The 24,480-nt window shown below is 41.9% G+C and overlaps 1 protein-coding gene across 6 annotated transcripts in view; it reads right to left on the bottom strand.

Annotated features, from left to right (window-relative positions):
• Positions 1 to 1,004: 1,004 nt before the first annotated feature.
• The window catches only part of PTPRE (protein tyrosine phosphatase receptor type E), a 98,475-nt gene continuing 74,999 nt past the window's right edge, over positions 1,005 to 24,480 (bottom strand). For 5 of the 6 annotated variants that reach the window (XM_050305352.1, XM_050305354.1, XM_050305350.1 and 2 more), the window contains exons 6-20: positions 21,716 to 21,806; positions 21,382 to 21,458; positions 21,243 to 21,279; positions 20,085 to 20,182; positions 17,778 to 17,897; positions 17,446 to 17,606; positions 14,216 to 14,351; positions 13,563 to 13,712; positions 12,309 to 12,402; positions 11,797 to 11,873; positions 10,421 to 10,555; positions 9,518 to 9,643; positions 8,450 to 8,610; positions 5,575 to 5,710; positions 1,005 to 3,743 (exon numbers count right to left, since the gene is read on the bottom strand). In XM_050305352.1, coding sequence (XP_050161309.1) covers positions 3,669 to 3,743; positions 5,575 to 5,710; positions 8,450 to 8,610; positions 9,518 to 9,643; positions 10,421 to 10,555; positions 11,797 to 11,873; positions 12,309 to 12,402; positions 13,563 to 13,712; positions 14,216 to 14,351; positions 17,446 to 17,606; positions 17,778 to 17,897; positions 20,085 to 20,182; positions 21,243 to 21,279; positions 21,382 to 21,458; positions 21,716 to 21,806 — 1,674 coding nt within the window. In that variant the 3' untranslated portion in view covers positions 1,005 to 3,668. Of the gene's footprint in view, positions 3,744 to 5,574; positions 5,711 to 8,449; positions 8,611 to 9,517; positions 9,644 to 10,420; positions 10,556 to 11,796; positions 11,874 to 12,308; positions 12,403 to 13,562; positions 13,713 to 14,215; positions 14,352 to 17,445; positions 17,607 to 17,777; positions 17,898 to 19,007; positions 19,106 to 20,084; positions 20,183 to 21,242; positions 21,280 to 21,381; positions 21,459 to 21,715; positions 21,807 to 24,480 lie in introns of all 6 variants that reach the window. The other variant, XM_050305351.1, reaches the window with a different exon arrangement.

The raw sequence follows: 24,480 nt of genomic DNA, 5'->3' as shown, positions 1-24,480 counted from the left end.
CAAGATCACCAAGTCCAACTGTCAACCAGCACCACCAGCAAATTCACCACTAACCCATGTCCTCAAGTGCCACATCCACACGTGTTCTGAACACTCCCAGGGATGGTGACTCCCTGGGTAGCCCATTCCAATGCTTTCCAACCATTTCCCTGAAAACATTTTCCCTGATCTCCAATCTGAAACTTCCCCTGGCACAATTTGAGACCATTTCCTCTCATTTGCAAATGTCAGAGCAGTGCTCAGGAGGGACGTGCAGAGTACAAGCTCCTCCAAACAACTGTGGAAACGGCAATCCTAAAATTACCTACAGTGAAAAGGTGCCTCCCAGATGGGAGGTGTTGGGTGTACAGGGTCAAAGGGATCCAGCAGAAATAAATCCTACTTGACAAATAAAGCTTGACATCAGGATTGTAATCTCTGAGCGTGGTTACTCCTGGTTTAGTCAAACCTCCCTCCTTGTTACAGCAGCGGGGCCTCTTTGATTATTTTTAGCAAGGTGTCCAATATAAAGCTTGTGGAAATGAATTTTAAAATTGCTGTTAACTACAGTGAACTTTCAACCTACCTGAAGTTCAGCTACTATTTTTATCTCGGTGTAACACCATAATTTATCACTGTATTATTTCACTATATTTAAAAGACATGTCAAAGCTCTGCGTTGTCAGATCCTTCTTATCCACAGAGTTTGGAAAGACCTGGATTTCAGCTGCTGCCGTGAGTTTCTACACTTTACATGTTGAGCCCCAACATGAACCAGAATATTCCCCACAACCAGCTGCAGATAAGCACTGAAAATACTTATCTAGATAATGGATTTCAACTCTTTTACAAGACTTAATTCAAATGAACCCACAGCACAGGAATGAAATTCAAAGATTTAAAGAAAGTAAAGCAGTTTGAGAATAAAAAGGAAGCTTTGTTCTTGCATCAGAATGTATTAGGTCCTGTGATTTGCATGTACAAATAATTCAGCAACATTCACCGGCATTAAAAACACAGCGAGATCAAATTAGAAATGTAATAAAAGGAAATAATAAGAGCTGAAACTGTATAATACATCCATATATTATAAAGATTTGACAAATTAAATACATTTTGGTTATACAGAAAAGTTTCCATAACTTTACATGGAAAAATGGGATGAGGGAAAGGAAAACATTTCAAAATACTGAACGTGGGTGGTCAGGCTTGTTTGAAAAGTTTAAAAAACTGATACATAAAAATAGCCTAAAAAACACTGTAATTACAATATGCATTCTTCATTAAGGCCCAATTCAGCAAAGCACTTAAGGGATTGCTCCAGGAACGTGGAACCCATGGAACCCCCACGGATTGTGGAATAAAGATGTTGTAAAGCTTAAATGCTGAGGTGAACTGGAACCAATCTGAACACATCAACAGTCAAGTCACACAGTGACCAAAACCACAGACAGATCAGAATGTACAACTTCCAATCCAACTATTTGGCCTTTGAAAGCCATTCCATGCAACGTAAGGGAATTGAAAGGAAAATTCATCTCCACCAGGACACAGCTCCCCAGGGATCAGGCTGGACACAAGGACTGGGAAGCAAAGCTTTCCAAATGAACTTTAGTTGTGACTCCTGAAATACATTTTAGGTATTTCTGTCTCCTCCTAGAAACCTGAATGCAGCTATCAACTAAAATCTGAGTGCCCACTGAGTATTTAATGTTCCAGCTTAACTTCATCCTACAACTGGTTGTAACCACAGAGTGCCCTTGTAGCAAACCCTGTGGGCAGCTGGAGTTGTGCTGTGAGACCCCAACGACATCACACAAGAACTCACTGTTGCACTGAGGCAACTCCCAATCCGAGTTTTTACTCAAGGGACCCCAAAATCCGCCCAACAGAGAAATTATTATCCAAACTAAATGCCTGGAAAGATCCTGACATCAGGATCAGAAAGTGGGAATTTCTTTGCATTATTCTCCGTCCTCGTTTAACCTCTCTGAGTCTCCCTGTGCTAAAAACAATCATTCTGAAACCCCCACTGTGTCCACACTGAATTTATTTGATGGCTTTTGTAAATTTTGATGGAATTTCAGCATGCAGCAGTAAATGGAAACTTCCTCAGAGCTCATTTCCATTTCTCAACACTGTGGCTTGAGTATATCTTCTCATAGAGACTCACAACAAAGGTTTAGTCTTTCAACAATCTTCTTTTTTTTTTTTTTTAAGTGCATAATTCACTGTACAAATAAATACAGAAGTGCATCGATGGGAAGACAAGAAGCAGTGTGGGAATAGTTTAGGAATTCCTAACCTGCAGCTTTTCCATCCAGCATGACAAGGAAGGAGAGGTGTGGACACCTTCCCGTTTCCTGGCATTGGTACAACGTGATTTATATCAGAAATGACATAATATAGTGCAAGAGCAGCAGGGAAATGCTCAGTGGAAGCTGCTTAATTTAAATAATTTTTATGTTTGCATCAAAAAAGCCCAACTGGACAAGACAGAATTGCATATTAATTATGTAATTAAAGTACAGATTCACCTCCTTTGTGCTCATTAAGTCATAGGTGCCTTGGAAAGAGTGGAAAAGATCCACTTCTGGAATTATTCAACATTCGGATGCCCTGTGATTTTGGGGTTTTCTAACCCCCAAACCTCCTGTTTGGGGCTCTAATAAAGACTTTGAAATGTTATTTCACCAATTCTATTATCAGTAGTACTTCCATTAAAAATATATCTCTGTACACAATCACACACCTCCTTTAGAGAAACGAAACAGTCCTTTTTTTGTAACATACATGGGAGGGTAAGAACTGAGAGGAGCTTTTTGCTTCAACATTTAATGTTTCTGGCATTAAACTGTTAGTAAAATGTTTTCTCAGATTTTTACCAATATTCTTAATCACATCAAGCAATAAGAGTTTATCCCTTTTGCCTTGGCTAAAAGAAGTGGGAAATTCTGCACATGTAAATAGAGAAGAGAAGCTTTAACTCCATTTCTGGCCTTGCTCTTTGAGTGGACAAGTTCAGTCGCCTGCAAAATAAACTTTTCACATATGTCAAATATTCTCAAAACAGTGGTAAAGTCACATTATTGTCTTTTTAAATCGATTTAAAAGTGTGAAATTTAGGAAAGAACAAAATAACTTGACTTTTAAAGGTATAATAACTCAAAAATTCAAATCTGTGTTTATACTTTATGGACAGCAAGACTCAAAATCAAACTGCCATCAACCTGGAGGCTCTTAAAAACAGCCTTTAAAAATAAATAACTATTTCCGTGGTGCAGAGATATTTATGGCCAAAATATGTTTAAACATAGGTACCACAACTGGCTTTTTTTTGTTTAGTACAAACTGTAAATCACCTGTCAAACACTTCAAGAATTGGGAGATAACATTATTGATAAATATTTATAAGTGGCAAAACTCAAGAAATAGACTCTCAAGAATTAATTTACTGTTATTCAGAATAAAGATTTCTATCCCATCTTACAGATCTATACAGTATGGGAACATTATACTTCCCTTTAGAAGATATTTATATTTAAGAAAGAACTCTGTACAGCAAATGCAACTTTAAGAGCAAACACAACATTGTATTTACAGTAAACTCAACAACCAAAATGACATGGAATAAATTAACAGAATATACAACTCTTTGTACAGACAAATTAAAAAATAAGGCAGAATTCTCATTTAAAATTAGCATAATCAGAAAAGATATCGATGAAATCTTGTACCACTCTGTAGCAGAATTCATATTGCTCCTGAAAAACAAGAAAAACAGATCTAAATTTGCTTGGATTGTGTTGTATAATTACATTCAGACTTCTGCAAATCCCAGTCATTAATGTAACATATTCTAGCTGGGACCAGTAGCTGAGGACTGCTCTGTTCTGATTTCTATTTATGTATTTATTATTTTAAATTTTAAAAAAAAATGTTATCTTGCTTTTTTGTCACATACAGGATGCTGCTCTTCAGTTAAAATGAATTCTTTAGACTTTCTAGGTGAGGCTCCTTAAACTGAATCCACTCTTAAAGCTGGTTCTCATTCAAATCCAGCAGCTCACGGTCCCTGCTATCACTGATCTCCTGTTACAGCAGGACACTCCTCTTGAGCATTCCCCAGGGAGAATCATGGAATCAGAATCCTGGAACGGTTTGGAAAAGACCTTAAAATTCATCTGGTTCCACCCCCTGCCATGGGCAGGGACACCTTCCACTAGCCCAGGTTGCTCCAAGCCCCATCCAACCTGGCCTTGGACACTTCCAGGGATCCAGGGGCAGCCACAGCTTCTCTGGGCAACCTGTGCCAGGGTCTCATCACCCTCACAGCCAAGAATTCCTTCCCAATATCCCATCTAAACTCCCTGCCTAAACTCTGGCAGTGGGAAGCCATTCCCCCTTGTCCTGTCCCTCCAAGCTCATGTCCAAAGTCCCTGTCCTGCTCTCTTGGAGCCCCTTCAGGCACTGAAAGGGGCTCTAAGATCTCCCTGGAGCCTCCCCTTCTCCAGTTGAACACTCCCAGCTCTCCCAGCCTGTCTGTTATCCAGCTGGCTGGCTCTCTCCATCCTAAAGAGGGACACATCCTGATTTTCCAGGCACGCTGATATGCCTTCAACACGATTTGCTGGATTACAAACTCTGTAACAACACTGATAACAAACAGAACTGGCATCTGAATTCCCTCATGCTGGAAAGCTGAGTTCAGCAGGAGCCCCCCCAGGCTCAGCTGGGAATATCTGTGGCAATTACACCCTCAGCTGACATTATTAAATCCCAGAGCCAGACCCCCAAAAAAGCATTTCATCCCTGTCTCAGCATGACTGTGGATAATCAAATTCCCCTTTGTTCCTATCTGTAGAACAGAGAAAACATCCACCTGGAAAAGGGGGTTTGAGATCATTGTTTCTAAAGAAGTTGTAAGGTGCTGAATGGAAGCTGCCATGAAAATACAAAATATCAGTATTTTTATATATTTAAAAACTAAAAATCTCGAAAAAACTTTTTAAAGTTTATTCAACAGGGAAAAGTATGTGGACTAGGCTTCACATATTACTTGTAGATGACTTCACAGAAGACTTTAAGAAGTTTTTAAACAAGTGAGAGACATTTCCAAGGACTCCCCATCCCATCCAGTGTCCAAGGCCAGGTTGGACAGGGCTTGGAGCAACCTGGGCTAGTGGAAGGTGTCCCTACCTATGGCATCTGAGTGAAACTGCATAATTCCAAAGGTCCCTTCCAACCCAAACCAGTCCATGATTCCATGTTTCTGCCTTCCACTGATCAACTTGGAGCCAATTTATGATCAAACACATCAAGGCAAGAAAGAACAACTGATAAATAGCTTAAAAGACATTTATTTCATTATATATTTTATCATCTGCCTGAAGTTCCTAAAAGACACAGAACATTTAGCCAAGTTGTATTTTCAGAAATGCCATAAAAAAACCCTGTAAAAGCCCAGATTTCTGATAATACCTTGTACACACACAGCCATCCTGCATAATTTACAGCAACCAGCAAGAAAACCCCCTTTGTTCTCCTCCCCCAAGAATATTTACAAACAGATATCTGGGTTGTTAAACATCCTACCAGTGTTTGCACCATGTGTGGCCTTTGCAGTCTTAAGCTCTTCACAGCTTGAAACACATCCAGGAGCCCTTCAGCCTTCACTCTTTCCAGGATGTTGCTCAGTGCTATGAAGGTCCCCGTTCTCCCTGCACCAGCACTGCAAGGAAAACATGTTTGTATGGCATAAACTGGGATAAAAATGGTAAAAGTGGAATAATAGAATAGCCAAATACACCTGTTAGGTTGGGATTTATATTCCTGCATGGACAAGAATTATTATTATTGATATTTGTTATCATTAGTCCAAAGCTATTTGATGGAAAATGTCCTATCCAACTGTAATGATTTCAGTGACTCATGAAACAGGTTGGGTTGGAAGGAACCCTAAAGATCATCTTATTCCACCCCCAGCCATGGGCAGGGACACCTTCCACTAGCCCAGGTTGCTCCAAGCCCTGTCCAACCTGGCCTTGGACACTTCCAGAGATGGGGCAGTCACAGCTTCTCTGGGAATTCTATTCCAGCCCCTCACCACCCTCACAGGGAAGACTTTCCTCCTAATATCTTACCTAAATCTCTCCATTATTAGTTTAAAACCATCCCCCCTTGTCCTGCCTGTGTAAAAGAGATGCATCTCCTTGTGCTCACTTTCCTTCTTTCCTCTGAAAACAGGCTTTTAGCAAATCCTTACAGCCCATACAAATTTAGGTATTTTAATTAATTTAAGAATTTTTACCATGAAGGCATTTGAAATGCAGAAGGAAAATACTCATTGTGTCTTGGAGACACAGCACTACTCTTTGCATGCTCACTTCTCTTCCTGCAACTCCCTTTAAAATAAAAGAAGTTAAGAAAGATAAGTTTTAATCTGAGTGAAATTTCATTTCACTGAGACAGAAAGTTAAAAGGCAAAGGACACTCAGAATGGGCAAAATCCAGAATTAACTGGCCTCTAAATAACACAGAAACCCTTTATAGTTCATTAGAGGCAGCTGCAGACAAACACTGGAAGAGAAGGGAGCGAGGACTGAGAACAGACTGACTTTAAACTCTGTTGGCAACTCAGCAAACCCCTTCTAAACTATTTAGGGTTATGCCTTGATTCTATTTCAAAATGATCATTTTTAGCAGCTCCTTAAACTGTTCTTCAATAGCTGGAAAAACGAACAGAATTTTCACAAGTTCATGTGACCACTCTGAAAAAATCAGACTGAGACTTGAAATGTGTTTAATTATTCATAACATTACATTCATTTATATTTGAAGACTCAAGTGTGACTTCACAGAGGAATTCAGGTAACTCAAAAGCTGGGAGGTACAGGCTGTTCAAGCAGGGACAGGAGACAATTTTCAACATTAAAAATCCTGAATACCTTGTGTGGGTTGGGTTTTGTTTTCTTTTTAATCCATTTTAAAAGGATTGAAGTAAATTTAAAAAAAAAATTTAGGAAAAATGCATGCTAATTATTAAACTCAGGTCTAAAAGCTTGTACAAGTAGAAGCCATAAATAGCACAGCTGATTCTCACACAGCTAATTTGTGCAAGTCAAAGACATTAATTTTTAATCTCTTAAACTACTGGTAAGAACTCCTTGATGTTTTAGCCACTGTAATTATAATTCAATATTTCAAAACAAGCGTTAAAATTTGTCAGATTGCAGAATCAAACCCAAAATATCATCACCACAGAGTGGGGGAACCCTCAGATCCCAAGGGAGCAAAACACTTCTGAGGCAAGGAGGAGAAAGTTTTGGCAATTAATATGTGTTTTTATAAGATCACATCCCCAAAAAAACCAATAAATCCAAGTTGTGGCTCAAGGTCCCAGGACTTCTTTGCTATATTTGAAAATATAGGTGACTTCAGACAGTCAAACATAAACCAGAGACTGAGAGAGCACCTTGGAAACTCAAATCAGAGCAAAATAAAAGACAGTTAATGCTGCCAAGCATTTCTCAGAGGGATCACTGACAGGTGGAAGAAATAGCATGGAATTAATATAACAAGTGTTTTTAAATATAAAATTATTCACGAATTATACTGACGTCCATGTATTGCTGGAAGATGATCAGTGGTCCAGGAAAGTCAGTTTATCTTGTACAACATGCCCAAGAGGAAAAGATTTAAAAGGGTAGAATTTGGAATAAATTAAATAATCCATTTTTGGGGTAATCAGAGACAAAATAAGATTTTTTTTGTGTCATAATCTTTAGGACTCTGAAACCCTACTGAGCCTGTGTACTGTCAACTTGACTTTGTCTGGACCAGAAAACAGAAAAAGCTTTATTGATTTATAAAATAAAAACAAAATTTAGAAGCAAAGTATGATTTCTAAATGAGGAAAAGGCAGAATACCAGTTTTACTGTTATTTTTTGTTTCTAAATCAGCAGATCTACTACAGGAAGAGCGAAGACAAATTTAAAGACTGATAAAACCCCCACGCTCTGAAAAATATCATTTGAAAAAAAAAAAAAAACCAAACAAACAGATGAAAAGCACAAGTTATACTTTCAAAAAGAAAGGCAAAAAAAGGTGCATTAAAAGCATACAATTAAAGAAACAAAACAAAACAAAAACAAACAAAAAAACCCAAAAAGTGAAAATCTGACATAGGACAAACACATATTTGAGTTACGAAGTCCCAAGTAATAATCAAGCTTCCAATCAGCATTAATTATTATTATTATCATTAATTATTATTACAATACTGTTTTCTCTCTGCTCTCAAGGACAGGACCTTGAGCTTAGATTAGGGACATATTTTATTCTCCTGACAGTTTGTGAGATCCAGCAGCATTTTCCCCTGCACAGAACATTTGAGCACAATCCCAGAGTTTACCAAGCCCAAGTTCAAGTCCAAATCCCAAAAGTTACTGAAGCCCAGAGGGGACTCACCTGCAGTGCACAGTGATGGGGTGATTCCCTGTTTGCTGCTGCTGCTTCTGCACGGCTGCAATGAGGTCGATCATCCCCTTCCCTTCCGCAGGAATCCCGATTTCTGGCCACCCATGGAAGTGGAACTGCCGGACGAGCCTGCTCTGCTTCTCCTGGTTACCCTGTGGGCAGGAAAACACCACATTTAGTCACTTTTTACCTCGTAATAAACCCACTCCTTGAACATCTATAGCAGAAATTCTGCACTGCTAAAATATTTGCAACCTGATCCATGATATATCGTGGATCTTGATGGACTGGATGATCTTGTTCCCAACATTAATGTTCCATGGCTCTATACAGGTTGTGCAGACCTGACAGGCCTGTTTTTAAATCTCCTAACCACTCTGCTCATAAATCCCCTCCAAAGTTTTCCTTTGCATTTGCAGAGCTGTTTCATCTGCTTCAACTTTGTTCATCCTGTGCAGGAACAGCTGAAAACTTTCCTTCTGCACAGGCCAAATCCAAAGGGCTGCTGAAACAACCCAAATCATGGACTCAGCTTTGCACAACACTTTGAAATTTCACAGCCATTGGCCTGTGATTAAAAGCACAGTAAAAGCACACACAGGTTGCCCAGAGAAGCTGTGGCTGCCCCCTCCCTGGAAGTGTCCAAGGCCAGGTTGGATGGGGCTTGGAGCAACCTGGGCTAGTGGAAGGTGTCCCTGCCCATGGGATGAGTTTTAAGGTCCCTTCCAACCCAAACCAATCTGTGATTCCATGAATAATCTTGAATCAAATTTTCCTTCACATATATTGTGGGAGACAGTAGAAAATCTAGGAATAACAGCCACAGCAAAACAATTAAAAGCCCTCCCTAAACTCACATGCCATTTTGATCAACCACCTCCTTTACTGATCAGAATTTTCGATTTTGCTTTAAGCAAAAATGTTTCATTTAAGCTTCCTCTGAATGTCAGATTAACCACATTTAAGTTTAGATAAAAATCCCCAAATTTAAGACGCAAAATTATATTTGTAAATACCCTGAAATGGAAAAACAACCTCCTGGAAATTTTAAAGGCTTACCTGACTGTATGTGACTAGGAAGTCCCTCACACTGATGGCATCTAACAGGCTGTCACTCTTGATTTCCACGGTGATGTCTCCGTGAGTCACAGAGCCCTCCGATGGCCAGTACTGGCAGCATTTTTCCTGCAAAATCCAGAGGATGGTAAACATTCCTTGAATTTTTTTCCCAGCTCTCTACATTGTCATGAATCTCTGATACAGGAGGTGACATCCAGCACTGCTCTAAACAGTTTGTATTGCCAGCACTAATAACTATTAGTAAGTAATAAAATGTTCCTGTAATAGAAACCATTAAGATGAAAAGGGCTCAGGAGGCACAGATGGCAAATGTTGCTTTAAAACACATGTAACTCCTGAAAGCAATGCAATGTTGTTTAAAACCTCACAAAATCACCAAGAAAAAGGATTTCCCAGCACTAGAGCACCCTGGATGCAGTGTTGAACCTGGAATCTTTAATCTGCAGCACACAGAGATATGCAGCAATCTCTTCATTAATTAATGATGAACAAGGAGAGGCTCAGAATGAGTCACTGGAGCTTATACTGGCACAACTGGGAGGAAAGTTTACACAAAATCTTTGTCCAGCTTCTTCCCAAATCCCAAACCACTATTTCACGTCAGGTGTCCTTTTAATGTGAACTTGAAGCTTTTAAAAACTGTAATATTCGCTAGTTTTGGTGGGTTTTCTAAAAATTCAAGCAAAAGCAGCAACACTAGCCCTCACCAAATAGTGAAGCAAGTGCTTGTTTTAGGAAAGGCAAAAAAAAAAAAAAAAGAAAAGAATTGTTTTGCTGGAATTTGTAGGCAACAAACATTTTATCTGATATTAATGGTCATGTTTTGCTGGTGAGAACAGGAAGAGCTTTGCTGTGGAGCTGTGGGACACGGGACACACGTACCTGCTCCCTCTCCTGGACCTCTGTGAGCATCACGATGGTGTGGCACTTCCACTCCCACACCATCCTCCAGAAATCCTCCACTGTGTGTGGAAGAGGGCCCTGGGTGGCAATGAAATAATCCTTCTGGCGATAGCCCTGCGGGGAGAGACCGAGATCACGCGTTGGGATGGGAGAGGAAAAGGGAAGGGGACAGAGCTGAGGGGCAGAAGGAGATCACAGCTTCAGTGGGAGCTTCTCCCAGGGAACAAGGGACAGGATGAGAGGAAACAGCCTCCAGTTGTGCCAGGGGAGGGTTAGATTGGAGATCTGGGAAAATTTCCCCACAAGAAATGATCGTCACTGGCCAGGGCAGGGGTGGGGCTCCCACCCTGGAGGGATTTAAAAGCTGTGTGAATGTGGCACTTGGGGACATGGGTCAGTGGTGGCCTTGGCAGTGCTGGGGAATGGTTGGATCTGGTGATCTCAGAGGGTTCTTGCAACCTAAATGATTTGTGATGCTAAAAACTCCCCTAAATTCACAATCCTGAGGTGAATTTTTCCAATCGTGGCTGAAGGGATGAAATTCTGCAAGAACAGGGAGCTGAAAAGCTTTCCCAATGACATTGTAACAACAGCAGCTATGAGGCTTTTCTGTAGAATTAACTTTAACTCTGTTTTAAGGTACAGTTTCATTTCACAAAATCACAGAACCATTAGGTTGGACAAGACCTCAGATCATCAAGTCCAACCTATGACCCAACACCACCACGTCAACCAGACCATGGCATGAGTGCCACACCCGGTCCTTCCTTATTTCCATGCTGATTGAATCATCCACAATCCTCAGATGCTGATGGAGTTTTACTGCCTAAACACATGACTAATTCCCAAATTGAAATAAAACCAAGACACAGTCCTGGGTTGCCCAGGTTCCAACAGGTAGCTGGGAAGAAAGCTTGGAATTAATCCAGGCCTACCCAGGCAAACCCTGGCTCCTAAACACTGTGACAGCCTTTCCCTGTGCTAAATATAGACTTTTCTGTTTCTCAGAAGAGCAAATATTTACACCTGTTAACCTGAAGCAGATAATGGAACAGCTGGATGTCAGTTGTCTAGCTAATTTGTTTCATTGCCTGTTTGTCAGAATTTAATAAAAGCTTTCATTTATAAATCTAACAACAAAGGAGAATGTTTAAATTACACAATTATGTAAACTGAAATTGAAAACACCAGATGAGAAATGGACTTGGAAACTCCCATAAACCAAACTGAACCAAAAAAGCTCATCTTCTTCATAAACCAGGTTGATTGTGTCTCTAAAATGACTTATCTGACTTATCAGTAACAGAAAAATATCAGATTCAAAATTTAAATACACAGAAATGGTTTATACATACATCTATGAAGGAAGCATTGATGTAGTCAGTATATTCTTGCCCTCTTTTCATTGACAGAATCACTCTGTTAAAATCATCTGGGAAAAAAAAAAAAGACAGGTCTAGTCTTACTTTTGCCAACCGCATGTGAAATAACAAAACCTGCAATATCTTTCCTCTGAAATTCTCATTTTGCAGGTGCAGACATCGCAGTGCTGGAACTTTGGAATTTCACAAAGAATATGCAAAGAATCCCACAGAAAATAGGTTGGCTTAAAAGGTGAAACTGCTGAATTATTTAATCCAAAATACTCGATTTTAACAGATTTTATATCAGTGAAGTAAAAATCAATTCATTAAATCGTTTGCAGGTGCTTTATAATAGTATTTCATTTTATATAAGGATGTATTTTATAAGGAGAGCTGTGCTCTGATATGTTGCCAACATACAGACAGTGTGTGTAGTCACAACAGCCTGGGGATAATCAGGTATTTACAGCACTTGCTTCTGTGTATAAAAGTTGGCCTCTTACATGGGATGATCTGGATGACTCTTGCTTTCTTCATATTTGCTGGAAGATTCCCAGTTCTCATGTTCTCTTTCATGATCCGAACGTTTGTTAACTTCTGGAATAAAATACAAAGCAGGATGAAAACTCCTTGGAATAGAAGTGGGTCCCACTCACCATATCTGCCCTTTAAAGTGTCTTTATTAGGTATAAAACAGTGACACAGCCAAAGGGACACTGACTTTTCACAAAAACCACTTCATCGTCCTGTCCATAAAAATTAAGAAAGAATAACGGTCACAGAATCATGGAACGGTTTAGGTTGGAAGGACTTAGAGTTTATCCCAAGTTGCTCCAAGCCCCACCCAATTTGGCCTTGGACACTTCCAGGGATGGGGCAGCCACAGCTTCTCTGTGCCAGGGCCTGCCCACCCTACAGGGAAACATTTCTACCTAACATCCTTTTGCTAATGAATGGACCAATACTCCTTATTATTTATTCAGTTTATGCTGACAGCATTCCCAGGACAGAGAACATGAACACTGTTCTTGCCTTAGCGATTATTTTATAGTACATCTAAATAATAATAGTAATATATATATATATACACACCCATGAGACCGTGCAAGAACACACAACAAAAACTGCCTCTGCTGGGCTGGGACTCACCAAAAAGCGATCAGTTACACACCTGCATTTCAGCAACTATCCAATACAAATTTGATTTAAAGTAAAACTAAGTCATAAAAAAGTTCTAATTATTCCCTCAGGACACTAAAATCTATTTTAACAATGATCAGACACAGCCAGTGTGGTTGTTTTCTGCATTTGGGGCTCTCCACTAAAAAGAAATCCCCTTTTTTTTTTTTTAATTTACTTTCCTGACAGTCTGGACATTCAGCAAAATTCCCTGCAATTCTCCCTGTCAGTCACCTCTGAGTTAACAATCCCACTGAGATGCAAATTAGGCATACGTAATCCAGTTTCCTCTTCCAGCATTATCTGATCTGGCCTCCGGACCAGACCCAGAGAATCACTCCACTTTTCCTTCCCAAACAAACAAAAAAACATATAGGAAGTGGCCTGTACAACAACACAGCTCTGAATGAACATTCCCAGAACAGGATGTTCAGCAAGGGCCCCATTCACCCACTCCACAGGACCATTCACAGCGACCCCAAAAGAGCAACTTCTTCCCTTTTATGGACCTTTAAGGTGACACTTTTATCTTTTCGGATTAAACCTTAGAAATCCTGGCACAGGACTTCCATACTTACTTTGAATTCTTCTTCCAGCCCCAGTTTGACCAGGTTTGGGGCCGCATTGTGGGATGTCTGGAGGTGTTTTTCTAGGGATGACACGTCGAGCTCGGTGTCCCCGTAGAGGTAGTACTCGAGTAAGGCTTGATAAATGAAGGAGTATTGCATCTGGCAAAGACAGAGAGGCAGGTGAGGATACAGGGATGAAAGCAGGCATTCTGGGCCTTACCTATCTCATTTAAAATCACAAAACCATGGAAGGGTTTGGGTTGGAAGGGGCCTTAAAGCCTATCCAGTTCCACCCACTGCCATGGGCAGGGACACCTTCCACTTGACCAGGTTCCTCCAGCCTGGCCTTGGACACTTCCAGGGATGGGGCAGCCACAGCTTCTCTGGGCAACCTGTGCCAGGACCTCACCACCCTCACAGAGAAGCATTCCTTCCTAATATCCAACCTAAACCAGCACATGGAATCCTGGAATGGTTTGGGTTGGAAGGGTGCTTAAAGATTATCCAGTTCCATGGGCAGGGACACCTTCCACTATCCCAGGCTGCTCCAAGCTCCGTCCAACCTGGTCTTACCCAGGCATGCAACAGCACAAGACACTGTGGAGTAGAAATGCAGAAGTGTCTTCTCTGACCACGAACAGCTGTCATTAAAGCCCACTCACGTCAGTCTGGACCATCTGTGGCCGCTGGTTGCGGATCCTGGACACAAACTCGAACACGTCCACCTTGTGCTCCGCATGCATCATGTCGATGATGGCGTCGATGACAATGAAGGTGCCCGTGCGGCCCACGCCAGCGCTGGGGGGGACAGAGCACAGTGAGACCTCTGGAATCACCAATCTGCGAGAACTGCTACAGCAAGAAGTTCTACAGGTAGAACTCGAGCTTAGACCTAAACTGAAATGGACACTGGGAAACGTAAAACTTCACAGAATCATGGAATGGTTAAGGTTGGAAAAGCCCTCTAAGACCATCAAGTCCAACCATTCCCCCAGAACTGCCAAGGCCACCACTAACCCATGTCCCCAAGTGCCACATCCACAGGGCTTTTAAATCCCTCCAGAGATGGGGACTCCACCACTGCCCTGTGCAGCTGTACCGGGGCTGGACAGCCCTTTCCATGAAGGAATTTTTCTTAATATCAAATCTAAGCCCCTCTATTTTTCATTTCGACAATGACAGCAACAAAGTAAAAATAAAATAAAATAAAATGTGAATTTTTTTAACACAAAAACTCTCCTCTTCACAGCTCAGGGTTGATGACATCAGAATTATATTTAAATACACCTTTGGAAAAGAAATTTGATTGAGCATCCATAATAATTCAGTCTAAGATGAAAATGTAATATTTTTTTCGTAATTTTTAGTTCCACATTCCCCAACACTACCACCCCAAAACACTTTTTGGGTTTTATATCCTTCACAAGCCACGAGAGGGAGCACGATCATTAGAAATTACACAGCTCCAGTCGACTTTGGGCTCTTCCTTCCAGAGGAAAAGGGCATGGCATCCTGTGCTAGGCATTATTAGCTCTCCTTTAACCTTTGGTTGGTTTATTTTGCTGGAATGGCCACCAACACCTCCAGGAACAGGATAAAAACATCTCCCCTCATCCCCAGCTCAAAGATAACAGGGAAGTTTCCAGCAAGGACACATTAGGTTTTAAATACCACCAGGAAAAAAATACTGTGTTCATAACACAGCTGAGTTCTTCTGTCACACAAACACTTTTAACAGCAAACACCACGTGAAATCAAAGCCCTACTGTTCCAGAGGTCTGGAGGGATGATGGACATGAGTGGATCTATGGAGTACCACGGAGTTTCACCAAATTTTCACTAAAACTTCTGCCCCCAAACCCTTTTGGATTTCATCATCCATTTGTCAGACTGTCCTCCCTCCTGCCAGTCTCAATCCAGAGCTCCCACCCCTTGGTCTCACTTGGCCCCTCCAGCCACTGACCATGGACCACCCCACAGTGGCCAAGGCTCCACCCCTTCCATTCATGTTTGACCTCTGACACCAAGGACGAGTCCCCCATCGTGTCCTACTCTTTGACTCCCAGTTTATAAACTGTTTTCCTCTTCCTGAAACATCCTGGGAACCACTCTGAGCAGGGGTCACCCATGTGCAGTTCTCACCCCCTGAGCCCCACTCTCAGCTCTGTCACTTCCCTTCCCTTTACAGCCACAATCCCTTTTTCCACATCCTTGCTCCATCCCCTTGTTCCTTTATTATTTCAGACAAGCTCTGAATTCCATCCTTGCATATCCCTCCTCAAGCTGGGAATTTCACCAACCTTGACATTTGCCTCAGAATTTCCCTGATTTTATCCATCCTTAACTTCCTCCAGAGTATCCCTTACTCAGCTAATCCTCATCTGCTCACAGAAAATAAATTATTTCCAAAAACTCATGGAATAAAAGAACTGACAGAAAATCCTGCCACCCCTGCCCTTGTTTTCACTTCTTTCCTTGCAAATGCCAAATTAGAGCTTTATTAAGTTCCACGAGATTTTGATGGAGCTGGTTTTGTCACAGTGGCTGGGTAATATTTTTCTAAAAGCTCACTAAAAATGGATGGTTACTCACTCCTGATGGGCTTCCCTTTCCTTTTTCCAACAATTCAATGGTGTCACATCCTGAGCTCCAACGGAAATTAAGTGTCACCTCTGTCTCTCCTCCGTGATTTCTGACATAGGCTGAGGCCCCAGCACTGACACAGGTCACACTGTGCTCTCTTGGCCCATTATACTTAAATTTCTGCAGATTTTAATTAAGATATTTTGTATTTTCCTTTATTTTGTCTCTACTCCTGCTCATTAAGCCAAGTACAGCATTTCCTGCCAGTGGCAAATAAAGCTCAAGGCCAAAATGCATCTCCACACATAATAAAGGGCTATAAAAATACAATGGGTTTCTTCAAGGAAAGACTGTGAGACAACTAAAATCTGCTTTTTCCATTGAATGCTTTTCTTCAAGCCCCTTATTTATGACACCTGGGAGAGAAGTTGAATCCCAGCAAGGCAAGAACTGGATGTAAACCAACCATCAACACTGCCTTGGTCAGAACAAACACACTCTTTCAAGGGAGTATTTCTAGATATCTGACACAAGCAAGTTAAAAAAAAAAAGACAAATACATGAATCTACAGCCTTTTTTCCTTAAAAACAAGACCCTGAAAGACAAAGCTGCTCTTCTTTTCTTTTCATACTAAACTCATTACAATAATTGCTCCTGAAAAGATACTTCTTGCTCATTTGTGAGCTTACAGTTGCTATAGAGATTGCAATTATTGTCTTCAAACTGATTTGGAGTTTGGATTTGGTTTCATTAAGACAAGATTTCAACAGCACAAGCCTTTGACAGCAGGACCTGTGTGTGTTGACCCATGAGTGGGAATATGTTCTGTATTCATATGTAGCACATTCTTAAAATTGCAGCATTTAAGCCTCTTGAATGAAGTTCTTTATTCCCAACTTTTTATGCATTCAAATGGCTAATTTACACAGGGAACTGCAATTTTACTGTGGGAGAAGTGGGGGATGGATCCCCAGAGGAGCATTTAGTGGCAAAGGTCACAGATTTGTATTATTCATCTGTTTTTCTGACAAGGAACATATTTGTACCAAACAATGGATACCACTCATGGATTTAAAAACCCCACAAACAACAAAACAACAACTTCTGTTTGAGTATGGAAGTGACAGCAAAGACAGATCTTTTGAAGTTGTTTACACCCTTTTCTCTCAAAAAGCTCAGCATATTATTACCCATTAATATAAATATGTAAATAAATAACATAAATATGCAAATAAACAGACATATACATAAAATATATATATAACTCCAGACCAAGCTATGAGAATGCCTTGAGGAGCACATACATACCTACAGTGAACCACAATCGGTCCAGCGTGGGCAGGATTCAATGCTTTGACTTTTTTCAGGAATTTCAGCATCCCAATAGGTGTGAAAGGCACCCCAAAATCTGGCCAGCTGGTGAAGTGAAGCTGTGTGACAAGCCTCGGAGCTTTACAACCGTCGTGAAGCTGCAGGAACACACAGACACTGTCGGACATCTCATTTCTCATGCAAAGGTTCAGACACAAACTGCCCTGGTTATTTATGATTTTAAATCCTGCAACACTTCAGAATTTTACAGTGTAAACTTCTTTCTCTAAAGATTACAAAGAAGCCCCCAGAGCAGGGCTGCTCCTCACCGACTGCACGCAGAACTTGCGGATGGTGTAGTCCACCAGCACTATACAATCCTCCACGGACACACGGATGTTTCCATAAGTCCAGCACCCCTGGTCAGGCCAATACTGGTAACATTTTTCCTGCACAAAAGCACAGGGAGTTTTATAACACTGAGTTTGCTTTCACTGCTGGTCACTCTTCAAAAGAAGGGAGTTATCTGAAATCAGGGTGTATAAATACAGATATCGGAGTTTCTCACCTGGCACAAGGCAGCTTTAACACCTTGCTGGTGCTACTGATTAAATTTCTGCAGAGAAGGTGAGAACAGCTTTGAAGCTGGTTTTTAACCTAGTCAGACCTACACAGCTTTTGTTTCAGTTTGGCTGCTTTGTGAGGGGGTGTCCAAATGTGGGAACTGTGATGTTTTGACTGCATTTTCAAGCTTTAGGTGCAGCCAGTGAGAAATGCAGAGCAGACCTTATTTCAGAGAATCACTGAAGCACAGGCTGCTTTAGGTTGGAAGGGACCTTAAAGACCATCTCATTCCACCCCCTGCCATGAGCAGGGACACCTTCCACTAGCCCAGGTTGCTCCAAGCCCCATCCAACCTGGCCTTGGACACTTGCAGGGATGGGGCAGCCACAGCCTTTCTGGGCAGTCATTTGGAGTCATGAGGAACATCCAGATTTAAGAGTTCTGGCTGCTCACACTGAGAATGGGTCCTTATGGGTTGCCTTTGCTGTCTGAGCTTCATCAAGCAGCAGTAAAAGTGCAGGAAAAGAAAACAAAAGTAACATCGTGAAGAGGCAAACAAGGAACGCCCATCCACGTAACAGAGGAGGAATGGGGGACAGGAAGGAACAGCACCACTCTCACAACGAAGCAGCTTTAATATTTAATGGTTTTGTGGGTGTGCCAGAAAGAATTCTGAAAATGCAAAGAGTTTTTATCTTCATTCCCAACCAGACCCATCTACAAGTGCAGCCTTAGGCTGAGATAAAACTGCGAGAATTTTCCATTGGCTGTGGATTATGCAGGACACAATGAGCCATCAGAACTTCTTCCTTAAGAGCAACTGATAGAAGTTTGTGTTTTAGAAATGAAAACTACATTTTTTGAGCAGGAACTCAGCTGTGCTGAGAGGGACCAGGGGAGGAAGTGATCAGAAATGCAACTGGCCAGAGCCTGGGCAGCCACAACTTATTCTGGAGCACACAGGGACACCTCAGGGCAAATTGAAAGCTCTTTACCTCTTTTCTTTCTTTCAGGTTGGTTAACATGACAATAATGGCTGACTTCTGCTCCCATATCATCCTCCAGAAGTCATTGACTGTTTCTTGCTTAGGTCCTGCAGACAGAACACAGCAGTGCTGAGGAGGGGTATGGATCAGAGAAAAACTTATTTAATTTACAATACCCCCACCCTGGATGCCCACCCAGACCTGTGTTTGCTACACCTGCACAGGTTTGGAACATACCATATATTCCTTAAAAACTCCCATATTTTATTTATCATAATCATATGCACCCAAGTCAACATTTCTAGCAGATATCTCCTCCCTTGAAATATTACTCATAGAATCACAGAATTTTTTGGAAGGGACCTTAAAGATCATCCAGTTCCACCCCCTGTCGTGGGCAGGGACACCTTCCACTAGCCCAGGTTGCTCCAAGCCCCGTCCAACCTGGCCTTGGACACTTCCAGGGATGGGGCAGCCACAGCCTTTCTGGGCAGTCATTTGGAGTCACGAGGAACATCCAGATTTAAGAGTTCTGGCTGCTCACACTGAGAATGGGTCCTTATGGGTTGCCTTTGCTGTCTGAGCTTCATCAATCAGCAGTAAAAGTGCAAGAAAAGAAAGCAAAAATAACATCATGAAGAGGCAAACAAGGAACGCCCATCCACGTAACAGAGGAGGAATGGGGGACAGGAAGGAACAGCACCACTCTCACAACGAAGCAGCTTTAATATTTAATGGTTTTGTGGATGTGCCAGAAAGAATTCTGAAAATGCAAAGAGTTTTTATCTTCATTCCCAACCAGACCCATCTACAAGTGCAGCCTTAGGCTGAGATAAAACTGCGAGAATTTTCCATTGGCTGTGGATTATGCAGGACACAATGAGCCATCAGAACTTCTTCCTTAAGAGCAACTGATAGAAGTTTGTGTTTTAGAAATGAAAACTACATTTTTTGAGCAGGAACTCAGCTGTGCTGAGAGGGACCAGGGGAGGAAGTGGTCAGAAATGCAACTGGCCAGAGCCTGGGCAGCCACAACTTCTTCTGGAGCACACAGGGACACCTCAGGGCAAACTGAAAGCTCTTTACCTCTTTTCTTTCTTTCAGGTTGGTTAACATGACAATAATGGCTGACTTCTGCTCCCATATCATCCTCCAGAAGTCATTGACTGTTTCTTGCTTAGGTCCTGCAGACAGAACACAGCAGTGCTGAGGAGGGGTATGGATCAGAGAAATACTTATTTAATTTACAATACCCCCACCCTGGATGCCCACCCAGACCTGTGTTTGCTACACCTGCACAGGTTTGGAACATACCATATATTCCTTAAAAACTCCCATATTTTATTTCTCACAATCATATGCACCCAAGTCAACATTTCTAGCAGATATCTCCTCCCTTGAAATATTACTCATAGAATCACAGAATGTTTTGGAAGGGACCTTAAAGATCATCCAGTTCCACCCCCTGTCGTGGGCAGGGACACCTTCCACTAGCCTCAGGTTGCTCCAAGCTCCATAAAACCTGGCCTTGGACACTTCCAGGGATGGGGCAGCCACAGCTTCTCTGGGCAACCTGTGCCAGGGCCTCCCCACTCTCACAGCCAACAATTCCTTCCCAATATCCCATCTCACCCTGCCCTTTGGGAAGCCATTCCCCCTTGTCCTGTCCCTCCAGGCCCTTGTCCCAAGTCCCTGCCCAGCTCTCTTGGAGCCCCTTTAGGCACTGGAAGATGCTCCAAGTATTCAGTCTTAAATATTATTTAATCCTTTAGGTAGACAATGGCAGGAGCAGCATTTAGAATTTCTACTTGCAGCTTTTCCCATGGCAAGGTCCACATTACTTGTGACCACAACAAATCCCTGTCTGGGAGCTGCTCATCGTGCAGGAGAGGCTGGGGCAGCTCTTGTTTTGAGTCTGGGATTGTGGTGACAAAGTTACCCACATTTATGATTAAATACAGCACAAGAATTCCTGTGGCAATGCTGATTTCTGTGGCAGGATTGCTTAGGCTGAATGTATTGTCAGGAGACATCAATTTTAGGGTGGAGTGGGGGGAAGATGAGCCTCTGCTCAGAGCAGCATCTGCAGGTCTAAAGGCACTGGGTCACCTCACACACTTCAACCTCTAAATCCAACCTCGTATTTGACCACTTTCTGCAGCTGAAAATAACCTTTAAAACACGTCTAAAATTAAACATGGGCAGCTCTAAGATGTACAGAATAGAGAAATGAAAATAAGTTACCTTGTGCTGCTATGAATTTATTCTTTTCTTTATAACCCTGTGGAAATAAATATCAGTTAAAAGATGGAATGACAGCATGTGTTAGCAGAGAAATACTTATTTAGTTCACAAAGTCTGCAGTGGGTAAATGTCAGCTTACATCTATGTACGATGCATTAATGTAGTCTGAAGATGGGACTCCATCAATTTGGGTCAAAATCACTCTGGAATGATCATCTGAAAGAAAAGAAGCATGTTAATCACTCTGAAAGATGTGATTTCTTTGCAAGCAGGAGGCCTGGATAAGCACAGAGCTCCTAAACCACTACTAGAGACATGTCACAAACCAGACAGGTTGGACACATGCAATGTATGAAGAGCATTTGTGACCACTGAAATTGTTATTAATTGAATATTTTGAGCAAACCCCACTACAACCAGCCTGCTCAGTGGCAAACTAATTGTCTGATTTAAAAGGAAAGGCAATGTCTTACATGGCAGGATGTTGGGATATCTGTTCTTCTCCCTGTTTTCTTCCTTGTTTGCCATTTCAAATGTTCCCTGCACATATCCAGATGTTAATGACTGAAAAAACAAAAAAGATGCAGAAGTCAATATGTTAGAAAACAACTAACTCTTGACTGCACATGGGGTAGGGAAAATCTGCATTTTCACACTTATCCTTGCATCCAAGAGAATGAAACATATTTCAGCTTTTTTTTTCCCCCCAATAACTTTAAATGCTCTATAAAAGGAAAATACACCCTGTCAGATTTCACTACAGAAAATGAGCTCAGCAGTTTTAGAAAAATAAGTAAAATTTTTTTTCCACCAGAGATCACAGTTCTTTAGAAGATTGTTCAACTCTGAGCTGCTGCCTGAAGCTGCCATCTGTCCACAGTGACTCACAGCACCACGACCCACAACAACAGTTGGTTCAACAACAGAAATATAGAGTTTGATTGTTAATATTCACTGCTTAGAACATTAAATATCAAACATCTTGCTCAGGGCCACAGGTGAAGGCCCAACTCTGGCAGAAAGGGAGGAAGAGAAAATAAACTGTGATTTTTTTTTATGCTGCAGGGGCAAGAGTCGAATTCTGCAAGTCATCAGCAAGATCTAAGAGTGCAGATAAATTTAGTCAGGCTTAAAAAAACCCACGACAAAAACAGTCTTGGAGAGCAATCAAACTAAAGAAAAAAAAATGGAGAGGTAGAAGGTGAAGATGAAAACAAGGAAATGCCCAAGGTGGAGCTGCTGAGATGCCACCACTGCAAATGGATCAAACCAGAACTCAACTTCATTGAGATCCTTCTAGTGAACTCCTCAAACCTCAGTGTCAGCATGTGGATCCCACCAAGGTAAAATCCCAGCGGTTTTGGGAAGGCACAACCACCTTCTCCCGCCCTTCTACCTCCCACCACCCAGCTTGAGTCACCCAGGGCAAGGGAAAGAGTGGTGAGCGATGGCACAGCTCAAACCACCCCTGCTTGGCTGGCAGGGGGCAGGGCTTGGAATTCCCCCCTGAAAACAGCAGTGGTGTTGCCAGGGTGACACGGGATAAGAGGGGGTGTGGGGAGGACTCCTCCACCACAGAGGAAACAGCAACGTGCATTTGTGGGTTTGGGTTGCTGGGTTTTGTTTTGTTTTGTTTTTTGTGTCACTTAAAGCTGTGAATGTGAAAGAAAGAAGAGAGGAGGTTAAAAAAAGCTCGAGAAAGAAAGCTGCTTTTAGCAAACTGCTTAATTCCTTGTTTGAATGAAAATTGTGGGTTTTAATTAGCCCATTTTGCTGATTAAAATACATTTATGATTTATAAAACAAAGAAACTTAATTTTTGTAGGAAAACAAGTAGTGGAAGGTGTCCCTGCTCACGAAAGAGTTTGGCACTGGATGGTCTTTAAGGTCCCTTCCCACCCAAACCACTGATTCTATGAAATAATTATCTCTTTAAACATGATTTCTTTAAATAAAGTCAGGCAACAAATTCCCTAACAAACAAACAGCCGTAGAAGTTCTGCATCTTCAAATGAAAAATGGATGAGAAGTAATTATTTTGGGCAAAATCATCTCTCCTGAGCCCTGCAAGGCCCTGGCATCTCCACAGAAAGCTCCAGGGTGGGTGGTGAACCCCAGTTCCAGGGCACAGCCCTGTTCCAGCTCCCACCCTTTGTGCAGGATGTGATTCATCGAGGCTGCACCTCACCACGTCCTCTCCATCACCCCCCAGTCACGAGGAACTGAGTCCTGGTGGCACTGGGTCATCTGCTGCACCACACTGCGACCTGCCCCCACTTCCCAGGAACCCTAAAAATCTCACTGAAGCTTCTGGGGGCCTCAATCCAGAATAATTTTCTCCTTTCTGTTCCACTAAATGAGCCACAGGGGTTTCTTAATCAAGTCAAAATTAAAATTTCAACTGCAAATTCTTACAGGAAGCTTTCCAGAAAATCTCAGAAAACCAAGGCAATAATCCGCTCATTCCACACTTCCAAAATCCAGCTCATGTTCCACTAGGGATGATAAACAGAGGTAGGGGCCTTACAGAAAGGAATAGGGTTTTTTTTTTTAAATTGTTTCTTTTATTTCCTGTGAAGGAAGAACACACTCTTCCCAGTGCCCAGTGTGCACAAAGGAATCACATAACAAAAAGGGAAGCAACTGAGAGTAGAAGGAGGCTCTGCTATTTTGGTTGGTGTACAAGGAGTGCAATGTGCCTCTTAAGGGTAATTTAGGCTTTAAGGACAAATTCAAAGGTACTGAAGAACACCATTAGGTACATAAATCTAAGAGAACTGTCCTCAAAAATCAGGAACTGTCCTCAAAAATCCTTTCTGCCTCCTGCATGTCTTCATCTATCAGCACTTGCTTTACTCTTACAAAAAAAAAAAAAAAATGAGTTGGGACCAAACTTCTTTGCCTGGTGCACATCCCTGGCCACTGCTGGCTCACAGGACTTGCCAATTGGCTTCAAATTCACACTGGAGTCCCTGTATCTGCATTCCCAGAGATGCCTGACCCCTTGATGTGTGGATCAGGCCATGTGAAGCCAAAACCACCATGGGCAGAGATCTGCACAGGATCACAGAATGGTTTGGGTTGGAAGGAACCTCAAAGCCCATCCAGTCCCACCCCCTGCCATGGGCAGGGACACCTTCCACTAGCCCAGGTTGCTCCAAGTGCCATCCAACCTGGCCTTGGACACTTCCAGGGATGGGGCAGCCACAGCTTCTCTGGGTACCCTGTGCCAGTCAGG

Source organism: Myiozetetes cayanensis, unplaced genomic scaffold, assembly GCF_022539395.1.
Source record: "Myiozetetes cayanensis isolate MyiCay16 unplaced genomic scaffold, myiCay2020 scf10, whole genome shotgun sequence".
Lineage (NCBI taxonomy): Eukaryota > Metazoa > Chordata > Aves > Passeriformes > Tyrannidae > Myiozetetes > Myiozetetes cayanensis.
Note: the sequence above shows the minus strand (reverse complement) of the source record. Positions and strands in the feature narration are given on the sequence as shown.